General features: G+C 58.0%; 1 protein-coding gene and 1 long non-coding RNA gene across 3 annotated transcripts in view; both read left to right on the top strand.

Moving 5' to 3' along the window:
* The window catches only part of ZBTB16 (zinc finger and BTB domain containing 16), a 60,338-nt gene that overhangs the window by 25,492 nt on the left and 15,867 nt on the right, over window positions 1–18,979 (top strand). For both annotated transcript variants that reach the window (XM_074894941.1, XM_074894942.1), the window contains exons 3-4: window positions 3,999–4,096; window positions 12,453–12,539. In XM_074894941.1, coding sequence (XP_074751042.1) covers window positions 3,999–4,096; window positions 12,453–12,539 — 185 coding nt within the window. The remainder of the gene's footprint in view (window positions 1–3,998; window positions 4,097–12,452; window positions 12,540–18,979) is intronic.
* Window positions 6,822–8,768, top strand: LOC141954900 (uncharacterized). The gene is made up of 2 exons (XR_012632286.1): window positions 6,822–7,318; window positions 7,437–8,768. It is a non-coding gene; the product is annotated as an uncharacterized LOC141954900 (long non-coding RNA).

Here is an 18,979-nt window from a genome sequence, read left to right as displayed (position 1 = left end):
CGGGCCCGTAATCTACTTTCATTTCAAACAGAAGGGTGATTTATGGGGCAGCATGCCGCTTTAGCTCAGAAATGAGGTGTTCAACATATGCTCTGTTGACATAAATTTGGAATTTATCGCTCCTGTCAAAACTGCCTGTTGGACAAAGGTGCGCATTAAGGCAATAAATGGCTCGGAATAGTTTTCTGTCAAATTTCCTAACTATTGTATTCACTCTGTTTGAGGGGAAAAATATACACTTAAAAGTAATCAAACGGCCAAAAGCCATGCGTCTTGTCTGGTGGGGAGGGGAGAGGAGGGGGTGTCCTCCCCACTTCCCCAAAGAGGCGGCGGGGAGAGGCCGGGTGACGAGAGCTCCTTAAATAGAAATAGCAGAAGGCGTTTTTAGGCGGGTTTTTAGGCAGGCAGAGCAGGAGTTTGCTTGCGGTGGCAGTAGGCTGCTGGCATGGTCACTAGGTACCGGGGCTGCGCCGGTACCCACACCCCTGGGATGCTCCACCGAGCCCCCGCGTCCCCCGGGAGCGGGCAGCGGCGTTTGCCACCAATCCGGCCTTTTCACACAAAGCACCCTGTGGGGAAAACTCATAATTTTTACACCGCGCGGTCTTGCTGGAGTCGCCGTCCCTTTGAAGTGCTGTTTGCGGGGCATTTACAGGCCTTTTTAATTACCGGCAGCTTGCAAGGGGCCAGCCTCCTGCCCAGCTTTTGTTTGCCGGCGCTGGGTGGGGAGGGGGTATCACCCCACGGCACTTTCCATCCCGCCTGGAGAGCCCCTCGCCGAACCCCTACGCCTGGGCTCGCTCGGGAAGGTCTTTCCTGGCCCCGCATGCCCCACGCAGGCATCCGCGGCGCCGTGGGCAAAGCTCCGCGCTGGAGCATCCTCCAGCGAGATCGCGCGACCCAGGGACTTCAGCTGGCTTCGTGTTTCTGTGCGGCCGGAGCAGGAATTCTAGAGGAAACCTGCCTTTTTTACAAAAAAAGCGCTTTTCCCGATCGCCACTGCTCTTCATCCCACAGGCATCTTCTCGGCTGATTTGCTTGTGGGGACCTTGCAGGAGAAAGGGAGTGCGTGCAGCGTAACTTCAGTATCAGATTGGAATAATAAAGCGTAGTTTATCTTTTTGCACTCGAGTTTGGGCAGCATCGCTGAGCAGCGATGTATTTTAACGCCCTTAACTTCCCCCCCCCCGCCCCTTTCTAGAGGCACAACTTTACAAGCACATATTGATCTTTCCCCTCAGATCTTAACAGCCCGAGCAGCCGTAATACCTTGCTTACATCTGCCAGGTTTTTGTGCACTTTTGCAACATCTCCTTAATCCGGCGAGCAGAAATAGAACATTTCAATCATATTTTGCTACCGGGAAACCGAGCAGATAAAGCGCTTTAAGACCTTGTTGAAAGGGACCGTGCAAGATGGCGAGCGATAAGATCGTCCTATAAGCAGGCGGCGAATGGAAAACTTTTGTTGCTGCTGAAATTTGTTGATAGAGATATTGCAAATAAATTACTCGGTGAGCACCCCAGCGCGTTAAAACAAAGCGGGGTTACGCGACTGCAGGAAATGGCGGTGCCCGAGTGGGATGGCAGCTGTGGGTTTCCAGGAGCCCCGGTGGGCTCCTTGCTCCCATATTTTCCCCTCTCCTGGCTGGGGAGGGTGGGCGAGGAGGTCCCACCCATACGCCCTGTTCTCCCACCCTGCGTGGCGTCGAGTGCTCTTGTCCATTGCGCCGTTACGGGGCCGCTCTGGCTTTTGGGGATCCGTCCTGGGAGCAAGGTTGGTTTTGCTGTTGTTTCTGTAGGCTTGGGCGATGCAGAGAAAGGAAACTTGTCCTTTTGTTTCTGCTCTGTTTCTTGAGGCTCACTTTAAAAAAAACCCAAGCCTCTGAGTTTTACTCGAACTAATTAACCAATTACACTTTAATTCAGTGAAAAGGCATTCTAGCCTCCAAGAGGCGAGCACTGCAAGGTTGACACGGGGGATGCTGTGCTCTTCCTAACAAACCCGGAGTTAAGTGCAGGAGCGAGCTCAGCCTGAGCTGGGGAAGTCTGACAAGCATGTTCCTAATTAAAAATGCAAAATGAGAAGGTTGTCACTTATTTAGCTGGCTTGCTGGCAGCAGAAGTCTGTCAGGAGGCTGCTGTTTTACTTATTTTTGCAAGGCGGATAAATCCTTTGGATTGTAAACCTTCTTGGCCTGAATTCGTGCATGACTCTTAATCCTCCGCTATGACACAGTGAATTCAGGACAAGCCTGATTAATAATTACATTATACAGCAAAGTTGGGAGCTGAAACCAGCTCCTGCCCCGCAGCGTTTGCTCGGCGTGGAGCACCGCGGGGTCTCCTCTGGCGCCCGGCACTTCGCCTTGCTGCTCAGCCCCCCGCAAGCGGGACCACGGGGCGGGATGTGGGGCCAGCGGAGAGGAATCACACCCCGTGGGCCGGGGCGGGGGCTGGGGGCTCCGAGCTCTCCGCAGCTGCCAGGGATGATCCTGCCAGGGCTCAGTGCGGCGACAGCTTCACGCCACTAAAACTTACACCGGGGGGAGAATAAAGTTCACGCAAAGCTGGATGTCCCCCAGCCTGGGCCACGCGTGGTCCTTGCAGCCCTGCTCAGCTGGGCTCAGCCCTCCCGCGGGAGGGGCGCAGGGAGGGGTCAGCATCCAGCCCTGGATGAGACCGTTTCTGTTTTGTCTTTGGCAACAAGGCAATAAAAATACACTCGTCTTGTTGTGGAGTGATGATAAATGGTGGATGTGAATAGAGGTCGGCACGCAGCGATTTGCTGTGTTACTCCTCAAACGCATACAAATACTTCTCCGTTCACGGCATCCGATTTTGAAACGTTGCACGTGCTCCTGTCGCGAGCCCTTCCCGGCCATCGGTGCGAAGGGCTCGCGTTAGCCCAGGGGTGGCTCGCCGCTTGGCTGGAGGCATCTGGGACTCGGAGGCTTTTTATCAGAGCTGCAGTCGAGCGCAGAGCCGGGTTGCTTGGCAAAAGCGTCCCTTTATTACCAGCCAGTGCGGTGAAATAAAGCCACGAGCACCCGTTCGAGCCGTTTTGGGGGCTGCGTGATGTCCCCCCCGCGCGCTTGGAGCAGCGGTGGCTGTCGGGGGGGGAGCGGGCTGTGGGGTGCTCGGCAGCAGCGCGGAGCGGGGAGGAGCGACTCTGGGAGGGGGGGCCACGGCTGGGAGCAACAGCTCAGCGGTGGGATTGTTGTAGACTTGGCCAACGCTCCTGCCCAGGCCCCTGCAAACCCCGTCCGAAGGCTGATTTCGGTGATGGGCAGCTCCAGCCTGTGGCGGGTGGTTTGCTGCCCGAGGACGGGGCCTTGGCGCTTTCGGAGCGAGGAGAGGGAGACAATGGGGGGGTCGGGCCGTTGCGGCCGAGCCCGGCGCCCGCTGCCTGCGACGGCAGAGGGGGGAGTCGCTGCGAGCGGCGCCCCGGGACATGGGGGCTGTGGGGTCGGCGTGTGGTGGGGAGGTTGTGCAACGCTGCCCAGGCGTAGCTCCGTCTGTGCCGTGCGGTGCCAGGAAATGGTGAGCGGCGTTTCCTGTTTGCTCGCTGGTGGTTGTTTCTGGCTGGTGATTTGTGTCATGCTGAATTTGGATGGGAATTGGGATTTGGGTAGAAATGCATACAAACAACCTCTTAAATACTTTTCTTTACAAAGTACAGTAGCTATTTCAAAAGCGCTCGGTGCGTGGGGAGGGAATTTACCAACATGTATTGTGCGTTACCTCCAGATTTCAGATTTATCAGGTTTATTAAAAGACTCCAGCTAGTAATGATGCCAAACATTAAACGGGGGACGGTAACCTCATCAGCCCTGGGGAGTCGCACAGGACCTCCCGTCCGTGCCTTTCCTTCGGGGCCTCTCAAACCAGACCCGATCTGGGGCGGTGTAGGGCGTGTGACCGCGGGACGTTTCTCGGTGTGGCTCGGGCCGGCGGCTGCCCCGCGTGCAGGACTCACCCCTCTCTGTTCTCCCCTAGGAAGCTGCACAGCGGGATGAAGACGTACGGATGCGAGCTGTGCGGGAAGCGCTTCCTGGACAGTTTGCGGCTGCGAATGCACTTACTGGCTCACTCAGGTGGGTTGGAGGGCGGACGCGCAGGACGGGACGGGGGGATGCTCTCTGTGACCCCCCAGGGATGCTGCAGCCGCCCGGCCGGGAGGAGATGCATGCGGAGCTGGCTGTGCCCGGGGGACAGCACATTGCAGACTTGTTCTCCAGTGCCCAGTAATTTGATTTATTTTAATTTTCTTTCTTGGAGTTTGTTTTCAATTTCTTAATTGGGGAAATATTTTCCGGGCTCGGCAGCTCGGAGTAACAAACTCCGCGTACCACGTGGCTGCTGCTGCCCGACCCCACTCGTAGCGCGAGCGTAGCCTTCGCTTCGGCTCCCGCGCGCATCCCGGCACCTCGTTCCTCGCGTACAGGCACCCGCCGCAGTTTCATTAGCAAAACTGCTGTGGAATTAGGCATTCTCTGCCTAATGAATCTAACTAGCAGGTTCACATGATGTAGGCCCTTTAATTAAGCAGATAGGGAAGGGCTGGAACCCTGCGCTGGAGGAAGACTTGTGCTCTGTAAGTCAATGGAGGCTCATGTTCCTCGGGACATGCAGCCCCTGGCACAGCCGGGGGTACCGTGGAAAACAGGCAGGAACCCCTCGCTTGAACGCGGGTGGGAGTCCCCGTCCCCCTCACCTGTGGGTGCATCCCTCTGGCTGGGGGGTACCGCGGCCAAAGCTGTGCCGGCAGGTAGTTTTGCAAGGAAGCTGTGTTGTATTTTATAGGTTTTTATGTTTTTTTATCTGATTTTTTTCCCCTATGTTCATATTTCATTTTTCCCCACGGCCCCTTGTCCACACCAAGGGGCAGGGACATGCCTTGCCCGTACCTGAGGGAGCAGCACGGGGCTGCCCTCCCCACGCTGCTCCTGGCCGGGCGACAGGTTCTGTTTTTCGGGGTGTTGGAGTGGGCCCAGACCCCATCCCCACCCCACTGCTTTTGGGGATGGGCACCGGCTCCTCGGGGTGCCTGGGGGTTACTGGGGCTGGTCCCCAGGATGCTGGTGTCCCCCCCTGGTGCTGGGGTGCGGGGTGCTGGTCCCCGGGATGCTGGTGTCCCCCCCTGGTGCTGGGGTGCGGGGTGCTGGTCCCCGGGATGCTGGTCCCCCCCACCCCGGCGCTGGCGCGCGCGGCTCATGTTTGTTACGGTCGCTTTGGCTCGCGGCCCGTCCCTGGCGGGCGGCCAGCTTTGTGGGTACAGTATGTACAGTGAATGCCGAGCCAAGCTTGTCATCGTGCAGGATTAATTATTTTTTTTTTTTTTTTTAAATCCGGCGAGGGCGGGGGGTGGGGGGGTGGGGAGAGCTCTGCCCTGCGCTCGCAAACAGCCGCCGCGAATTCCAGCGCTGTTATTTATTAAAGCAGGAGACCTTTGCACCTCTCCCCTCACCTCCCCCCTCCGCCAGCGCAGGACGCAGCGAGGCTGGGCCACGCTCCCGAAGAGAGGTGCCTCCATGCTGACAGACCATCTGGGGACACAAATTGGGGGTTTGGCCCATGGGAGAGCATCGCGGTGGGGCAGCTTCCGCGCCCCTGGCAGCCCCCCCCTCCAGCAGCCCTCGACGCCAGCGGCAGCAAATGCTGGGTTGGACCAAGGTTGGCACCTCAGGCTCGCGATCTGAGCCTTGATGGGAGATGCCTGATGCTAAAGGTGCATTTCAGTTAACTGGGGAGCGGCCCTGGGGGGGTCGTGGTGCCCCCGCGGCGGATGCTCGGCGCTGTTATCGCAGCAGCCTCGCAGGTGAAAGGTAAATACTCAGCCCAGTGTTGACACTCTAATATAAAGCCCTTAATACCGTGCAAAGCCTTTCCCTACGTGCTGCCCGCTGCTGCCTTCACACGCGCTCACAAAAACCTGGGAAGAGGGTATCGAGAGCTGCCCCTCTCCTGGCAAAGCGAAGTGCCGGGGGGAGCGACGGCTCGCTGGTGCTGGGGCTGAGGAGCAGCCGGGGCAGCTGGTCCCCGCACTGGTGCTCGGTGGGTGCGTGTGCTCCCACCCTGCACGGCCGTCACCAAATCCCCGCTGCGGGCTGGCTCTCCTCCGGGGGAGAGGGAGAAGGGCAGGTTTCTGCCTTCGCCCCTCTTGCTTTGCTTCGCCGTCTGGCAGAAGCCTCTGCTGCGGAGCGGGACGCCGCGGCCCCTCTCCGCTCCGGGTGCCAGCGGGGGCCAGGGCAGCACAGGCCTTCCCGTGGGCAGCGTGTGGCAGCCCCCTGCCCGCTGGCTCACGCCTTTCCCCCCCCGCCAGACACGCTCATCGGCGGGGAGGAAAGCGCCCGGGTCCTGTTGGGTGGTGGAACGGGCTCTGCTGGGGGAGCGGGACCCAACACGTGCGTGGGGATGGTGCCTCGGCCCAGGGGGACGGGCGCGTCCCCCGGTCCCTTCCCAGGGGAGGGGGCTCATCCTGCCACCATCCACCTCCCCAGCGAGCGTCGCCCCTTCTCCCCCAGCGCGCTCGGCGGGGGGACGCGGGGCGGGGGCGGCCCTGGCCTCGCTGCCCCCGGCCGGTGCCTGCGGCAGCTCCCCGGGGAGGCCGCGGCCCCCCCCGCCCCGGCTGGCCGGCGTCCCGCGCTCGGTCCCGGGTGATGTCAGCGGCCTGCCGGCAGGTCTGGATGTTCTGCCAGCGTTCCCGCGTTTATGATCATCCGCAGATGTGCATCCAAGAACACACTGTACCCACAGCAGAAATTAATGCAGGCTTGACTGCCGGCCAAGCCGCGCACACGGGGGAGAGGAAGAAAGAAAACAAAAACTGTTTAATGCTGTTTATAAATTATACACTGGCTGATGAAAAATACATTTCTCTCATCCCCCCTCCCTCTCCATCCTCTCTGCCTCAAGAGCCTGAGCTGAGACCAGAAGAATATGGTTTGCTTTTTAGCTCCCGTTTTGGCTGGGTTCCTGGACCCGGCCGCTGGGTCGGAGCCAGCTGCTTTCTTCCCCCCCGGCCCTCACCTGATGAAATATATTTATTTTCCACCCGCTGCCAGCTCTCCCCGTGCCCCTCCTCGGCCATCCCTTGTCACCGGAGGTGGGGTGCGGAGCGAGGTGCCGGGACCCCCCGCACCGCGGTGCTCCCCACCCCCGACACGTCGGCGTCCCTCCACCTGCGTTACTGCCGCCGCCTGCACGTGGCCGTCGCCGCCCGCCGCCTCCCCCCGTGTTCTGGGGAAACTTCCCCAACTTCCCCCGAGGTTGTGGTGCCAGAGACCCCCTCTCCTGGGGCGAGGAGGATAAACGGGGTGAGAACCCCCCCATCCTCCCCATCCCTCCCTGCGCGCTCGCCAGCCATTTATGCGGCTTTTGTGTTGGTTTTTTTTTTTTTTTTAATACCGCTAATGTTTATCATTTGCCCAACAGGCTTGACAGATTTTGTTTCCTGTCGAGCGGCGCGGCTGCGAAGCCCCCCCGGTTGCCAAGGAGCCGCCTCCCCGCACCGTCACGGGCTGATTTGGTATTCCGCGCGGCGCCCCGCCGCATTTCTGTATGCAAGACAAAGTGTTTTGATGGAGGACGATTGCAGGAGTGTCTGGAGGCTGTTTGGAGTTTTATGGGCTGTGCAGTACGCTCCGTGCTCGCTCGCCGTGCGGGGCTGCCGGGGCTTTGGATGGGGTTTGTCATTTTTTCCCCGCCGAGAGGCGGCTGCCGGAGAGAGCGGCGCTCGCAGGGCGGAGGAAAAGGGGGAATTATGTAAGAATCTTCCTTTTCTTGCTCCTGAGCTAAAAATCTGGATTTTTTTTTTTTAATTATTTTGTATGAAAATAGCCCCTGCTCCACCCGCCGCCACGCGGTGTGGGAGTCAGTGGCGCCGGCTGGCAAAGGCCGGGCGCTGGCGTTGCCGGTGGCTGCCACCCCCGGGCCCCCGCTCCGTCATTCCCGGCGCTTTCCCGGCCCCTCCGGGGTGGCCCGGGAGCAGCTGCCGGCGCATCCTTCCCGTGAGGTGCTGCCGGGCCCGGGTGATGCTCGTGGCGCCCAGCGCAGGAGCCCTCCTCACCTCCCGCAGCCTGCGCCTCGCTCCTTTTCTTATATTCAATTATTTTATGGCACTTTAGGAAAAAGGAGGCAAAGCCGTTTGCCTCTCTATCCAAGGCTCTCTCCAGCTCCGTCTCATTTTTTGGCCCTTCTTGTGTTTCTCCGATATATTTTTTTAGTGCAGAGCTTTTCACGACTGTCTCTTCCACTTGGGTGAAACAGGGGAGAAGGGAAATAATAATAATAACAGCAATAATAAAAATCAAAAAGCAGCTTGATGTGGGCAAAAGAAGAAAACAAGAGAATGGGGTAGAGAACAGGCTAAATTTAAAATTGTAATTGGCTGACTTCCACAGGCTTGCGGGTGTTTTAATGACTCATAATAACTTCATTTAAAACCAGCTGAGCAGAAAATAGATTGGAGAGGAGCCTCAGGCCATTATGGATTTGTTTTTTTTTTGACAAGCTCTGTTTTCGGCAGCCAGGAAGGCACTCGCAGAGGGCTCGGCTGCTTCACTCTCCCCGAGTTGGTGGTCTGCCCGACAGAGATTGTATAGAAACCAGGGCCGGCTCTTTTTTTTTTTTCCCTTTTTTTTTTCCCGCTGATTAAAAATAGATGCCTTGAGGTATTATTTTAGCATCACTGTGGTTTGGTGCTTTTTTTTCTTTGCACTTTTGATGTGGTAAATGGAACATAAATAAAATTGTTTTTGAAATTACTGAATTAATTAGGTAGTAAAGCGACGACAGTGCATAAATTTACTTGGCAATCTTTTTTAAATCCATATTTCCCCCCCCCCTCCACCTTCTCGCCAATTACAGCCTGTTAATAATATATAATCCCAAATTTTTATTAATCCCCAGTGCTAGGGAAGGGAGGGGAATAGATGTTGTATCGTACCAGCGGGGCTGTCGTGCCGAAACCACGGTGGGGAAGGGCCGGGGCGTTGCTGCCGCCAGCCTGTCCTCCCCCACCGCCCTCCTCCCCGTGCGGCCGCAGGAAATCAGCGATTTCCCATCTTTCTCCTCCTTTCCCCATCCTCCTCCTCCAGAGGATGCTCGTAGCTCCTGTTTTGCCTTTTCCCTTCTTTTTGCCTGGGTACGGTTCGTATTTTGGGCGCAGCTCTCCCTGCAGCCTCTCGGCACCCAGCCCCAGGACGGGGAGGCGGGCGCGGGGAGATGGTGGTTCCGCACGTCGCGCGTTGGGTTGGGAAGGGGAAGGAGGTGTTGGCTGCGCCTCCCCCCGCCGCCGCGCTGCTGCGCAGGGACGGGGCTGGGAAACCGGAGCCGTCGAGCGGCCGAGGGGCTGCAGCCCCCGGTTCAGGGCAGGGCAGCCACAGGCGTGGGTGGGCAAAGCAGCGGCGCCCGTAGGCGCTTTGGGATCTTTTACTACTTCCTACCATCCCAAGTGCTAAAACTGGAGAGACTGTTTCTCATCCCCAATAAAGTAATTAAAGTGAATGGGTGCTGGGAGGTACCGTTGGGATGATGGCGGCAGAAGCCAAACGAGCGCTGTCTTCAGACCCACCTAGCTAAGCCTGGCATGAGGGGAGGGAGCCGGCAGCCCGGGCCTGTGCTCACGGGGACGCTGCCATCGCCCTTCGGGCATCGCGCTCCCGAGAGCTGCCTCCAACCCCCGCAGCGCTGCCTGGCCGGCCGGCATCGCACCAGGCTCTTGCATTTCTTTGAGGGGGAATCAAATAAGCCCGGGCCTGCCCCTCCTGATCGCTTCGCTTCGGGGGCAGCGCTGACCTTGCCGCGGGGGGCACGTCGGGTGGCGATGACTGTGCAGGTAGCGCTGGACGGAAAAAGCGGCGGCTCCTCGCCCGTTCATGCCAGCCGCTCGCCGCAGGGACCTTTATTAGGTAGAAGCTATAAATTTGCTTGCACGGATATAAATGTACGGTGGGGAGGTTGGTGCCAACTGCGAGGCTCGCGCCGAAACGCGGCTGATACTTGGCAGCACGCGGAGTCCCGTCCCGTCAGGAAGATCATCCGGAGATATCGATGTACTGTAGGCGATACGAAGCACTCGCTAAAAATACCCTCCCCAAACTCGTGTGTACGTTTGGAGAGGCTAATCGCTGCTACGGGTGTCATTTAAAGCGCAGAAAAACGCGAGAGGGAGAGGAGAAAGCCCTGACACAGGCTCAGGATGTGCTGCTGCTTTCAAATGTGTCCTGCTCCCTTTAATAACAAACATCGAGGCGCGGTGTTTTTTTCTGAGCCCTGTTATAATAAGCTCAGATGTTGGATGACATTTCTCCCGGTGACTCACATAGTAAAATTAACCTTGAACTATTTACATATTCAATCGCCTCCCTCCCTCCTCCTCCCCTCTCTGCGAGCGTGTGTACATTACAGGAATCCTGGCTCCGTATCAGTTTTTGTTTTGCTGATGAGAAAAAAAAAAAAAAAAGAGAGAAAAAAAATTCCCCCGCCTGGAGTACACATCTACTTGAGGGAAAGAACACGCAGTCCTGGCCTTTGGAAATTGGCAGGCGGCGTGCTGTTCCCGCGCTGATAAGAGGTACTGTAAATAAAACTGTACGGCAGCGCCTGCTGTAAAATGCCCCTCGTCTGTACTCATTGTTCTGACAGCTCCGGCTTTTTTTGGGGCCGCTGTTTTGGTACACGCTGTGCTTCCTTATGTAAGCGAGCGCGCCCAGCTCCTCCCGGCGTTCGCCCTGTTTATTTTCGCCTCGCCAGGAATTTTTTCTGTCCCCCGCCGCCCGCCCCCCAGCCAGATGCTGGCCGCCTTGGCCTTTCCTTGCCAGCTGTGCCGCGGGCTCTCGGGGGGCACCGGCACGCGTGGCCTGGCCCCACACAGAAGTGGGGGAGGAAAAGGCAAACCCCGTGCTTAACACGACGACGCCGGCCCCTGCACGGCGGGGAGGGGGCGAGCGCCTGCAGGCCGCTCTGCCGGGGGAGGACCTGTTGCAGCAGCCGGTGGCTGCATCCTCGCGGCTCCCGCTCCGCAGCGGCGGGGTGGGAGAGCTGCGAGCCACGATGGAGAGTCATTGCCTTGGCAACTGCCGGCTGCGCATCGCCCGCGCCGGCACGCCAAGCAGAGGGCGGCCGGCGGCCGCTGGCCTATCGATCCCGTCCCCCCGCCGCGGCGGCAGCTTCTCCCGGGCGCCCTTCGTGCCCCGCTCCCCTCCCCACCACGGGTGGAGGGGGCACCGCCGGCAGCACCCGCGTCCCCGACAGCGCGCCAGGCATGCGCCCTCTCCGCCGGCGGCACGTGCGGGGGAGCCGCCCCGCCGCCCCCCTCGCGTTGCCCCAAAGCCCTTTTTTGTGTGTCGGTCCCTTCGCGAGCGGCCATGTGGCCCGTGCACACTCGGCTTGTTTTGAATGCAAACTTGACATCCCGGCGAGGGCGGCGGAGAACAACATATGCACAGTAAACAGGCAGACTGTCGTATTGATTAACAGATGAGACCTCTATTATCGATCAACGCTTGGCGAGAAAATTTATCACTTTTAATTTCGCCGCTGCCAAATATTTCTGCCTGCGAGCCAGCCGTTACCGAGACAATTTAAAGGCGAAGGAATTCTCTTTTTAATGCATCTGGTGATACCTCCCTCTCTCCCCATCACCTTTTCTGTGCACCTTTCGCCAAATCTCATCGTGCTGGGGGGGTTCGGGGGGCGGGAAGGGGAGGGCAGACGCTGTCTGCACCCCTGGAGAGGGGCGGCACGGCGTGCTGCGGAGCGGCGCCCCCGCCTCGAGGGCTGCTCTGTCACGCTCAGCTCCTCGCAACGGATGAATCAAACCTCGAAACCTAAGAAATGGGTCCGCGGCTTTGTCCCGGCAGCGATGCTTCGGACGTGGTGTGTATCATTAATCTGTTTTAATCTGGAAGTTACTTATCTGCTGCTGGGCATCCTGTTTTTTTCCTCGCCCGAACTAGCAGCACATGTTGATAGTGATTTTCTAATAATTCCCCCCAACGCCACATCTCTCTCCGATAGTCGAAGACGCCTCAAGCTCCTTGCTCAATCGCACCATTTCAGCCACATCTCTGACCAGATGCATCCTCGGGTACCGGCAACAGCAGCTGCGATGGGAAGGGGCAGGAAACCAATTACAATTAGATCGGTTACAACGCTAATGAAACGCATTGATGTTTAATGATTTTTTTTTAAAAAAAAATCCCAAATATTTAATTTCTTCCTGGCAAGCAGCGCTTTATTGTGCATTGTGCTATTACATGCAAGGAGCGGGACCACGGGGTTGAGCACGGCGCTGCTTTTGGTGGCTGTGCGGGGGATATAAATAACGAAACCCCTCGGTCGTGCGGGTCCTGTGGTTTTTATGACGCTGGTGGCTGCAGTGGCGTCACCGCGCAGGTTTGGGCCGGTTTCCCTCGAGTAACCCTCCTCTCCCCTTTCTCTCCCCAGCGGGCGCCAAAGCCCTGGTCTGCGATCAGTGCGGTGCCCAGTTCTCGAAGGAAGACGCCCTGGAGACGCACAGGCAGACGCACACCGGTACGTGGCCCTCCCTTTCCACCCTTCGCTTAGGTGCAAGTTTAATATTTAGGCTGCCTTTGTAACCTTCTGCCCAACGGAGAGCTTAACGCTTCGCGGTTCCCGCTTCCGACCCGCCCAGGTCCGTGTTTTGACTTTACTTGGGTTCAGGTAAGTTAGCTGCGTTTTCTGCTGAACTCTTAATTGGAAATGGTTTTGTGCTTGCGTTGGACTCTGCGTGTGGTGTTTGCGAGGGAAGTGTCCCCCGAATGGCTTTTGGGTTTGGGGTGTTTGCTGCAGACTCCTTTTGGGCTGTTTTGCTGAGCTCCTTTGGTGGCAGGAGGAGCACAACCTGCCTCTGTAGTTAAACCGAGTGTCCTCGCACCGCTCGCTCATCACCGTGGTTTCTCAAGCCGCGTGCACCAAGATTTGAGCAGCGTGACAGCATGTGGCCACGATTCCGGTTTATGAGCAGCTTTCCAAGGGATAAATACCCTCTTCAGGGGCATTTGGATGCTCGGGAGCCTTCGAGTAAGCAGTTATGAATCATTTGCAAATCCCAGCCTGTGCCGATAGGTCTGTTGCCGTTTTTCAGAGCGTTAATAGGAATAAACGTGTCGCACCTGGAGCTCGGGGGGGGTTTTGTTGTGGCGTGTACGTGGGTGCAAGCGTCTGCTGGATGGTTGGGCTGCGAAGCTGCTCATAGGAAAGGAGGACCCGGGACCCGAGGTCAGGGCTTTGGGGAGGGCTGGACCCAGCTGTGCACAGAAAACCTTTCCCCCATGCTCGTACGAGTTTGAAACCCCGACCGGAGCAGTTGCCGTGGGTGAGCTGTGCCTGGCTCTGCAGCCCGGGCCGTTCGTCGAGCGGTTCAGCGCCCGAGCTTTGCAGGAACACGGTAGACCAGCTCCTCTTCCGCTAAAACTCGGGTACACAGCACTGGTTCACGCAGCGCCGTCGTGTTTATTGCTCAGCATTAATGTGCGCACGTGGGAAATGATGGCATGGCAAATGCCAGGTGATTTGTTCCTTCTGCGAGCAAACTGCGCTCCCTTCCCAAACGGGGCTCGGCGCTTGGCTCCTGCCACCTTCCCGCTGTTGGGCTTCCCAGACCCTTGGCATAGCTGCCCTCGGGGAGCACAAGGAGCTCTTTATGTGTCATGCAAAGGCCGCCGTGCCCAGGAAGGGTTTGCTACGGGACACAGGGGAATTCACGTCCGGGCAGCCCCAGGTGGATCCTTTCAAACCCCCAAAAACAGGCGGGAGCAGAAAAAGTGCCCACTCCTCCCCGCGCTGTATTGGGAGGAGTTTAACTGAGCCCAGGCTCCTCTTTCAGTGCTGAAAACCCCAGTAAACGCGGCTGGCGGCCGAGTTGGGCTAAGAGACGCTGAGGCGGCCGGGCTGGCACAGAGAGCCCGGCGCGGCACAGCGCTGCGTCACCGGGCGCAACTCGCTCCGGCTGTCACCCGCTCGGGGAGCTGTGCTGGCCAGGCACCAGTTCGTAAATTGTAAAGTAGTTGCCCTCCTTGGCCGGTCGGGCGGCTGGAGGCCGGGCTTTGCACTGCAGGGTCTTTTTCAAAGCGACATGTGCTGTAGGGGAAGGAGGAGGACGAGGCTTGCGGCGGGGCCACCACCAGACCGGAGGGACTGATGGCGCAGGGCTGAGCGAGCCAAGCCCAGGCGGGCAGCGAACAGCCGCTCGCTCCCCGTTTCCTTGCGCTTCCCGGAGTGGTCGGTGGGAGCCCGGCTCCCCTCGGAACCCCGGGAGCCACGTCGGGAGCGGGTGCTGTTGAGCAGCTACTGAACGATGCCTGCGCCCACGAACAGCTGGGCAGTTTTGCTAACGGCCTTGACACTTCTGTGGGGCTTTACAGCCCCTTTGGTTGCTGGAACCTGGGGGCTGGACCGTGCCAAAGCTCAAAGGGTGACAGGAAAATGAGCGCAGGGGACACGGTGACCCAGGCAGAGCGGGTTTATCATCGCCGCCGCCGGCTGTAAACACGGGCGGCTCGGTTACGCGGAGGAGAGGGGCCAGGGCAGCCGGAATGAATCGCTTCCTCTCCTCGGGTGGCACGCGGAGCGCCCTGCCCTGGCACGGAGAGCATCCCTCCCCTGCCGCCGCTATAATTAACCCTGTTCCCAAATAACGGCATCTCCCAGAAGGGATTTTTCTGGGGGCGTCCTCCCTTTGCCCTTAGCAGCAGGTTGGTTGGCAAAAGACCTTCCAACCTTCCAGGCACAAAAATAGCCCTTTTTTGGTGGAGACACAGGTAGATTCCTTCAAGGATAGCATCGAAAACTGAGCAGGGTGTATCTGGTACAGGCTGAGTGCATGTACCCGCGGCGCTCGGGGCAGGATGCAGGATAGCTGCGAACGGTGGCTGCTTGTCTGGACGACCTCCAGCTGCAGAGCTTTTCTGCAGCGGGTGGCCAAGAGAAGGGGTTCTCAGGGCTTCTTTGCAGCGTATGGGGCCGTTTCTCGGGTGGACAGTCAGGATCCCAGCCCCACTTTATCTCCCTGAGTATTTTTCCCGCTGCCCTCAGCTGCTTCTCCGAATGACAGCGCAAAATACGGCGCCAGCCTGTTGCACACGTGCTGCCTCACAGTGCCCGTCTCTCGCCGCAGAAAACCTGCGACCTGCTTTCTGAGGCAAGGTAAAAAACAATCAGAAAGAGAGAAAAACTAGTTTCTGCTTGTAAGCAGGGAGCTGGCGGTGTGCTGCATACAGCCCATCGACTCGGGACTGAGACGCCCTCTCCGGGTGTTCGCTGTCCTTGGCCCCCGTCCTGCGGCGATAGGAAAAGCAGCAACTGTTTTGGCTCATCTTCCGGCAGCGCAAGCTCGGTGCCACGCCGGGGGGAGAGCGTGGAAAATTCCTTACCCTTCTCCTAAAATGTAGAGGAAAAAATGAAAAGCGTTGAGAAGCCAGCCTGAGTACCCCAGCAAGCGCCGCCGGGGCTGGGGATGCTCGCACGGCTGCTGTTCGTGCTAACGGGGCTCGGGCTCGCCGCCGACTTTTAAAAATATCAGAGGTGACTCGTCTAGAGTTTCCTCCCGCGCGCCAAAGCAATTAACGCGTGCGAGTGCGTCCGCGCCGGGCGGCCGGTGTCCGTCAGCAGCCCAGCACGGGTTTGCTCCTGGCCCAGTTCTGCGTGGGCACGCTCGACGCCCGGCGTACCGAGGGTGTGTTCTTTGCCGTGTGGTTGGCGCTGTGATTTATTTGGGGGTCGGCGTGGCCCCGGCTGCTCCGCGGGGGATGCACGGGAGCCTTCCCCTGCCCCACGAGCATCCCCTGGCTGGCAGCGCCGGCACCGGGACTCAAGGAGCAGAAAAGAGTTAATAAAACCAACGTGTAACTGAAAATTGAAAAGCTATAAATCTCTCCCCCCTTTTTTCTTTCCCCCTTTTTTTTTTTTGCTGGGATGTTGGTAGCGTTTTGATTTAATAGTTGGCCAAACACAAGGGTCTATTTTATTCAGAGTTTACAGGCCTCAGGGCTGTTATTCCTCCAAATTTAATAGCATTGAAATTGCAGGGTTGGCGATAATTTGCCTATCACTTTCTGCTCTCCCATTGATGTTTATTGTCAGCGGGATGGAATCTCAATCCGATTCACTTAGATAACATGTCTGTTAAACATTTAGATAATTGTGCCATCATTAACTTGTCACATTATTTTAGAGATTCAAAACAGTCGTGCGGTATAAGTGGAGGTACAAAGGGAGAAAAATCCAGCGTGCGAGAGCACGCGCCCGGAGAGGAGGTGCCGGCGGAGCGGGACGCCCCTGCCCTGGGTCCTGTGGAACGTGTCGCTCGGGAAGCTCGGCCTCCCTCTGTCTCTTGGAAGGGCTTTAACCACTTTCTCCCCCCAGAAATTTTCTGTGCCTGTTTGAAACGCACACTGAGGTACACAGGGATTTGTTGGGGTTTTTTTAAATTATTTTTTTTCAAATGCCGGAGCACTTGGCATTTCTCTCTGGAAGAGCATCCCAGCAACGCTATTCCTGGCTTGGCTTTGCGAGGGGGATGCGTGGGAGCCTGGGGGAGGCGGAGGGGGGCCCGCGCCGGAGCTGCGCTGTCACACGGGCACACGCCGCCTCTGTTCTTGGCAAATTTACGCTTAGTCCAATTATCTATTTGTCTTATCTCCTTTCCCCTGCTTCCTTTTCTCTGCCTCAAAGTGGTACCCGCCTAAAAAATACCAGTGGTGCTCTAGAAGAGTGCCACACGATGTTTTTTTGGTGTTGGAAATTAAGGATTTTGAGCAAGTGGATCATAACGTGCAAGTTGGGTGACTCAAGCCATAAATCAATTTGGTTTGCCTTACGCTCAGCGCGGCGCCGTGCACTGGGCCCGAGCCGGCTCTCTGCTGGGATGCTCCCTGGACTGCGCCCAGGGCTGGCCTTGTCTCGGCGGTGGCACTTGCCACCAGAAGCCGCCCGCAGCGTCCTGGCAGCGTCCCGGCCCCGGCAGCGGGCAGTTGGGGTGCGGGAGGTGCGACGCTGGACTCGTCTCGCTGCGTCCGCTCCCACGGCTTGATGGGAGCCGAGCCCGCCGCCAGCAGCCGGCACGCTTCCTCGCCGAATCCAAGCCGACGTCCTCCCGGGCTGCCTGTGACTTTCCATTACTGTTTCACGGGGCTCCTGAGAGTTTTCAGCGAGCAGCTCGATGAGGCTTCTGGGGGAAATACCGCCGGATAGCATTTTTCTCCATAGCTAGAGATAATGCACTGTAGTATTAAGTACGCTTAGAGGTAATTATCCCTCCCGCGCTCGCCTCGGTTCCATGGTCCCGGCTGGGGGAGGGAGCGCAGGCGATGCTGTGTGGTGATGCCCGGACGACGCTGTGCAGATTTGCTGTTGGATGAGAGGTGGGTTTTGGATGTGGAGCTATGGAAGCGCTGCAAAACCCCCACGCGCTCCTCCCGCCTGCCACCGGCCCCTGATGCTTCCGTCAGAGGCTGTGAGCGACAGACGTGGGGCTGCGGCCGCCTTCAGTTCGGGTGTGAGGATCACGGTTCCGACAGAGGAGGCCGGAGTGCCCCGTGATGAGCCGGAATGGAGAAAAGTGGTGCTGGGCTCAAACCGAGACTCCTGAGCTTGGGAAACAGATCTGGGTACCCGTCACACGTGGAGGGTGCAAAGACGTCGTTCCTGGCGCCTTCAAACGCCGGCAGCGCCCGGTGGGAATCCTTGACCAAGGTGGGAAAATTGGATTTGGGGCCGGGGGAGCTGCTGCCAGAGGCACCTTGGGGGTTTGTGGCTTCAGTAGCAACAGAAAATGTGAAATGCTGACGGTGAAGATGCTTTCGTGGCTGCTGTGACATTTCTGGGTACAGGCGTCTGACTGGAGCCAAGCGTGCCATGCGCAGGCGCGGCATCCTTTGTGCAGCATTGCCTGTGAATGTATTTGTAAGAACCTTGGAAAAAAATACTCCGTGCTTAATTTTGGCTGCTCGACAGGGAGCGGGACTCGCTCGCTCCAACCTTTGGCTGTGGCAGAATGAAACAAAACCGTTGAGCTGAGGAAGGGTGAAACAGAGCAATCCGAATGCATCCAAAACACAAAGCCCTGAGTTTTTTAAATACTCTTGTGGCCAAGTTTATTTGCCAAAAGGGCTGAAAACGGTACAAGTGGAGGGAAGGACGAGCACGCGCGTTCAGCTAGAGCCCGTCGCCTCTCCTGTGCTTCCCTGCTCGTGGCCTGAGCGCTCTTCCCACGCGAGCCGGCGTCTTCAAAGGAAAGTGCTTTTTGCAAACGTTTATTTCTATAAAAACACGGGTTGGGACGGTTGTGCTTCCCATCGGAAGCCTCCGTCATTCGGGAGCGTAATTCCCGGCGCAAGCAGCTGGGCCGGGCCATGTGCCGGGAGCTCACCGGCAAGCGCGCGGCGCGGGGTCGTCAGCGGCGCCTCGTTAGCACCGGCCCGGCCGGGCAGCGCGGCCCCGGCTTCTGCGGGGTCTCGGGGCAGCGGGTCCGGGGGGGCGCAGCACAGAGCCCCTTTGTCTGACAGTAATGTCCTGTGACAGCGCTTGAAACCCGAGTCCCGGCGCGCATTCCTGAATCCGGGAATCTCCCTGCCTGCCCAGCCACGGCTGCTCTTTCCGCCTCTGCCGCGGACAGCGGCAAAAACTCCCCACGCTTCGAGGTGGGCTCGGCCGGGACGCGTGACGAGGTCGGGCTTCGCGCGAGCGGGCAGATTTGGCAAAAACAAGCTAGGAGATGGAAACGTGGCGGACCCGCGCGTCCGCACCCAGCAGCCAATGGCCGGCCTTTAATTTTCCTGTGCAAATACTATTTAAAGCGCGATGAGAAAAGCCCTCTCGCTAAGCTATGGAGAAATCTTTCTTGTCCTTTAATTCTAGATGAAGGGGATTAGTGTGAACATATTTAACCTCTGACCTACGGACAAAAGCATTATCAAATTTAGTTGCCGAGCGGCTCCCCATTTAACCAAACC

This window comes from Strix uralensis, chromosome 26, assembly GCF_047716275.1.
Source record: "Strix uralensis isolate ZFMK-TIS-50842 chromosome 26, bStrUra1, whole genome shotgun sequence".
In the NCBI taxonomy this organism is placed as follows: domain Eukaryota; kingdom Metazoa; phylum Chordata; class Aves; order Strigiformes; family Strigidae; genus Strix; species Strix uralensis.
Note: the sequence above shows the minus strand (reverse complement) of the source record. Positions and strands in the feature narration are given on the sequence as shown.